This window comes from Gossypium hirsutum, chromosome D07 (assembly GCF_007990345.1).
Source record: "Gossypium hirsutum isolate 1008001.06 chromosome D07, Gossypium_hirsutum_v2.1, whole genome shotgun sequence".
Lineage (NCBI taxonomy): Eukaryota > Viridiplantae > Streptophyta > Magnoliopsida > Malvales > Malvaceae > Gossypium > Gossypium hirsutum.
In genome coordinates this window covers 52,939,190-52,945,189 of record NC_053443.1, presented here as the reverse complement: position 1 = coordinate 52,945,189, position 6,000 = coordinate 52,939,190, and the positions used below count along the sequence as shown (strand labels likewise).

Here is a 6,000-nt window from a genome sequence, read left to right as displayed (position 1 = left end):
TCTTGACAGACCCAAAAAGAAAAAATAAAAAATAAAAACAAATGCCTCCGTTTGACCAAAATCAGGTGGGTTTCGAACTGGCCCAAGAGAGAACAAATATACAATAGGATTCCAATTGGGTTCGGACAAAAATAGGTGTCTACAATAACAATACCATGATAAACAATTGTATTCATTTAGTACTTTTAATATGATGTATTTATGTGTATAAATTTGATTTTACTTAAAATTTAATATAATTTTTATTTTAATATCGTAAATATTTCATATGTTATTATTAATTAGTTTCAAGTTATACATTTTTTATTTATTTTATATTATTTTTAAACACACATCTGTGTTTTAAATACTTTATTTCTACACGCATACGTGTGTTATAGAATTTACAATATTGATAGTGTTGTTGATTGAGTTGTTATCACAAGTTAACTCGACATCAACTAAAGATAATTAATAACAACATGACAAATAATTATAATTTAATTTTTTTTTTCATAATTTAATCTATTTTTTAAAATTTTAATGTGGTATATTTTTATATGTCATGCGATATTAAAATAAATTGAAATTACAAAAATAAAATATCATTAGGCGGTATCTAAGATTTTTTAAATTTTTTTTTAACAATTAAAAATAATTATTTTATAATTTAATTTATTTTTTAATATAATTATTTATTTAGAAATATATTTTTCACTCACACAATTAGAATTATATTTTGTTACAGATACTGGGATATTTACTTGTTGAAGATGTAGAGGGCAAATTCCACCCCACGACTACAACGTGACGCAGTTGATCAAAAAGCAGTTGACAAAGCAATGTTGAAATTGGCTATCATGCCATGTCATGTAACATTGATGGTCAATAATCTGCAAGTACAAGATTCAAGAAATGCCACTGAATGACAAAATACAGGTACAGTAAGGTTACGAAACTACAACTACAACTAGAACATACCCAAATGTTGCAATGAAGTTTACGACATCGATATAAGGATTAAATGGCTGCAGCATTGCAGGTGTTCACACCATCTTTACAATCGTTAGTCAGATCGTTGAATGTTTCGATTTGTTTCTTCCCTCTCAAGAAAAGTTCTGCATCAACAGAGGCCCTCATGTAATCGTCGAATTCGACAGGAGCTCCATTGTTAAGCTTTGCTGTGTCTGAATACCACTCACTGCTTTGATCCCAAAGTTCCTTATAGTCGTTAAGAAAATGAGTGGTATATTTGTGTTTCAAAGGTTCAAAGAAGGATGTTTCAGCTTCATTTGTTGCTATATAAACATCCCTCCCGTCTTTAATTTTATTCTGTAAGGTCGAGAGAAGGGCATCAGGCGAGGTGTCTTGGGCGAGATTAGGCCATAGGTCCCGGTTCCTCGCCTTCTCGCCTCTCACGATGTGAACAGAGTCATAATCCCAGTTCAACTTTGATCCAATTGCTGCAACTAAATCCATCAACCTTCTTGATTTCCTTATCAGATCCCATGGCCTTTGAACAACAGATCCGGTCTCTCCTTCGCAAACTCTGTACCAGAAATTATCCGGCTCTACGAATCCAAACTTTCTCATAATCAAAGAATGCTTCACCTCAGTAAGCTTCTTTGGCGACACCCTGAAATCCTCAACAACGTAAAGACTCAATTTATCTTTCCTTTGCCATTTATCCCAAAGTTGCCAAAATTGATCTTGATCCAACACTGACGCTGCTTGTTTCAGATGCTCAAAATCAAAGTAGAATCTGAAGTCTTTCCCTTCCTCGTCTTGGTTCGATGAAGTGTATACCGAAGACAAACAAAGGGTCATATCCATAACCAGAGTTCGCTTCAAATACTGTGCTTCCCCCAATGCGCACAAGAAACTCCATAAATAATGCTTCATGCTCTTGCACCTATCTGCACCACCGGCATAAATTAAGTACTTCCTATGAATAAATGCCCTTTCGGACTCGACAACCGGAAGTGAATCGTTCACCATTTCCCCAGCAGCAGGCAAAGAGAAACCACCTTGGTCCTGCAAACCTGACGCTGGCTCATATCCAGGTATTTTATTCTTATTCTTCTTCTTCTTCTTCCTTGCATTCACACCCGAATGATATTCCCCAATGCTCACCACACTAAGCGTACAATTATCTCTATTGATCACAAACCGCCTATAGTCCTTATTAAAACCAGTTGCCTTCCCTTGCTTAGGCCTAAACCTCCAGGCCATATCACAAGTATTCCCCTCGGGTCCAGGAGTTGGCTTCCCGAACCGGTTAAAGTGTATATCCTTGAAACGCTCAATTGCCTTTTGCATCATCAATTGAAACACTTCTGGATCCTTACAATCAAGTGGCTCTTTGGGATCAACCTCACATTCTGATGAACTAGTTTCATACGAATTCGTCTCCTTGGTTACTGCTGCATCAGTACCACTGCCAAAAGTGGCTAATGCAGTCTGTTTGGCAGCCATTAAATCCTCCCCGGTTCTACTGACAGTATTATTCGATTGAAACGTAGAATTTGATATGGAAGTGAGGAAAGTTGTGATCTTGGTAGGAGACTGGAATAATGGGTCATCTGGTTCATAAGCAGCGGCTATAATAGTGACCACTAGAGCTCCTATTACGAATATAGTTAAACAAATATTGGCAATCATATGTAAAGAATTTTTTCCCGGGTTCTCTGGCCTAGAGCTTCGAGTTCTATAGGACACAGGACGACGCAACATTTTTCTTTAATGAACTAAAAACGTTTACAACGAACTAAATCCACTAAAATCCAAGAATCTCGTCTAAAAAAATTAAGACATTACAGATCTGGGTTCATTGATCTTAAAATTGAAAAGAATGTTGGAAAGTAATTTAAGAATTCGACTTACCTCTTTCAAGATGAAGCTCAGGCTTTCTAGATGGATGGATTTGTTAAGATGAAAAAAAAAAAGAAATTGGGAAATTTGTTAATGATTAAAATTTATGATCACAATTGTTTTTCTTTTTGGCCAGAATCATGAAAACATTAATCCTACTTTTTGTTTAATCAAGTTTACCAAGCAAAGCAGTGTGATAATGTGTAAGGTGATGCGCAATACATGCATTGTTTCTTATGGCTACTTGCAGGGATGAATTTAGGGCTTTGCATGGGCCCTGCTCCTTTAAATTAATGAAAATCCAATTAAAAATAATTTGCTTAATTTAATCAAGTAAAACTTTAGTTTGACCCTAATAAAAAGTGTTACTTGCAGTGCTCTCTGCCTCTCCTATGATTTTGATGAGTGGAAATATTAAATATACATGTATGGTAACAGAAAGGGTGTCTTATATATAAACAAGGAAGGGTCAAGATGTACAACAAAGCCTAATGAAACCTTATTCATCTCATTTTACTGTATTGATTTCACTCTCTTGGATGGTTATATATAGAATGGACACAATTTTTAACTGCTTCACTTGGTTCATGTAGATGGAACTTCGGCAGGTGCACGAGATGCAGCCCTATGTTGGATGCGGTTCATGCAAAGTTCAATGCTTTTTTGAACCATTTCTTCCGGGTACCTCCTGGCAGTTTCAACAGCTTTATCGGCTCTGCCTACGCAAACGGCAATATCATAAAGAATCAAGGATGTGTTCCCTGTACTTTTCTCGGTAGCTTTGGCACAAAGGAAGTCAAGCTCCAACGGCGTACTTAGTGCTGACATGAGAGCCACTTTGTTGGGGTTTTCAGCCAAAACAAAGGAGAAAAGAAACAAAGAGAAACGATGCAAATATATATATATCAAAAACTCATCGTGTAACTGATTTCATTAAACCAAATATATGAGTTACAAAGTAGTTACAAAGTAGTTACCTAATATATAACTACTCCCACTAATTACATTAAAAATTACATAATTTATCTTGCACACAAAGTAAAGTTGACTTATCAGCCAAAATATCACTTGAACATCATTCAAATCAACAAACTAATCTTAGTGATTCAAATAGACAAATTACAAAAGAACTAAGCTAGTTACATATTAAACAAAACATAGTTGCATTGCAGGCCAAAGTTCAATACTCTTCCTTGAACTGCATGCAACAAACACCAATACTTCTTCTTAAGTTGTCAAATCTTGTAGCACCAAGAGACTTAGTTAAAATATCAGCAAGTTGATCTTCTGAGCTGCAATGAATCAAATTAACTTCCTTTGATTGTTCAACCTCTACAGCAAAATGATATTTAATCTTAAAGTGCTTTGTTTTGCCATGAAACACAAGGTTTTTTGTTATGGCAATAGCTGACTGATTGTCAACTTTAATTTTAGTAGCTTCATCTTGGCTTTCATTTAAATCGCATAAGAGCTTCCATAGCCAAATGGCTCCCTTAAAGTGAACAACATTGTAGCAATGCATCAACCTTGATAGAAGGCTAACAGCAAACATGATACCAAGCCTTGTATGTAACGACCTGATAGTCAGAAGTGTCGGAAAGTGCATTCTCGAGACTCCGTTCCCGTAAATCGGACTCGTAAATATTTATTAAAAATATTTACGAAGCTAGTTGTGTAGTTAATCAGGTTTTGATTAAGTGAAATCGCATGAATTAAGAGTAATTAGGTATAAGGACTAAATTGCATATAGGATAAAAGTTGAATTATAGATTAAAGAAAAATTAAAGTGACTAAAGAAGCAATTATGCCATTGTTCTTTAATATTATAATAAACTAATGTATAATAAAATAAATTAAGTGAATGAAAAAAAGGAAAAAGAGAATAGAAAGCCAAAGTGAAACGAAAGCAGAAAGGAATTAAGGAAAAAGAAAAAGAGAAAGAAGGACGCAAGGCTTAGGGATTTTTAGGGTTTAAAGTTTAATTGGTTAGTTAATTTAGTCCTTTTTCTTGTAATTTTTATGTTTTTGAAATCCCGGTGTTAAGTACTACCCGACCCATGTCGAAATTTTAGTAATTATTGAATTTTTAAGTGTTGTTAATATTGAATAATTTTAGTATTAGGGATTAAATTGATAGATTTTTAAGTTAGAAATGAAAAAGGATTAAATTGTGAAAATTTTGAAATTTAGGGATTTAAGTGAAAATAGGGAGTTAAATTTAGTTTAAAGTGGACATTGTATGGAAATATAGAATTAATTGGGAAAAATAAAAATTAGTCTCGGTTTAGGGACTAAAATGGAAATTAGGCAAATATTGAGTCAAAATTGAAATATTCAATATGAAATTGAATTATGTTGTATTGGTGAATTTTAATTGTTCTAATTTCGTAGCTAACATCATACCGAAATCCTTGACTAAAAAGGGGAAAGATAAAGTCGACATCGAGTAGCTCGAAATTTCTGGTTTGTACTTCTATAATCCGAACCTAGTTGTTAATTGTTGTATTTTAAATTAATGTATATGGTAAGTGGTTAAGGTGAGTATACGACACTTTGATTATTGAATTGATTTAAAATTGATTGAATTGAATTGAATTGAATTGAATTGAATTGAAATTAATATATGTGTTAATGTGAAATTTGGATATTGAATATTGGTTGTATTTGGAAAGTGAAATTAAACCCTATTAACTGTATCGGGTTGAGTCAGATATAGATGGCATGCCATAGGATTGGAAGAGTTCAGGGATTTCTTCGACTTCAAGTCGATGAGGCACTAGGGGCCAATTTTCTTCGGTTTAACTGATGAGACATTGGGTGTCAAATTTATATAGTGTAGGGCACAGTTATTACTTCGGATTTGTCTGATGAGGCACTAGGTGCCAAACTGGTGTGTTGGTTGGATCCGTGTATCCATCCGAGTCTAGTCGTGTTAATAGGGGTAATTAAATAAAATGGTACTATGATTGATAGTGGATGATATTGTTTATGAATTGAAAATTGAATAGTGAATTGAAACATGAAAATGAGACACATGAATTATGTATTTATGAATTGGATACTATTATTGTTTCAAATGATTTGTGGATCAAATTGTGAAAAGCTATTATATAGCAAGTCATGAGAATCGAGTATGGTATAAAATGATGT

The 6,000-nt window shown here is 33.9% G+C and overlaps 1 protein-coding gene across 1 annotated transcript; it reads right to left on the bottom strand.

The window, feature by feature from the left end:
• Positions 1 to 640: 640 nt before the first annotated feature.
• Positions 641 to 3,039, bottom strand: LOC107956798 (uncharacterized). The gene is made up of 2 exons (XM_041097829.1): positions 961 to 3,039; positions 641 to 872 (listed from the first exon to the last, which is right to left on the bottom strand). The coding sequence occupies exon 1, from the start codon at positions 2,710 to 2,712 to the stop codon at positions 1,000 to 1,002; it is 1,713 nt and encodes a 570-aa protein (XP_040953763.1). The 5' UTR covers positions 2,713 to 3,039; the 3' UTR covers positions 641 to 872; positions 961 to 999.
• Positions 3,040 to 6,000: the final 2,961 nt, after the last annotated feature.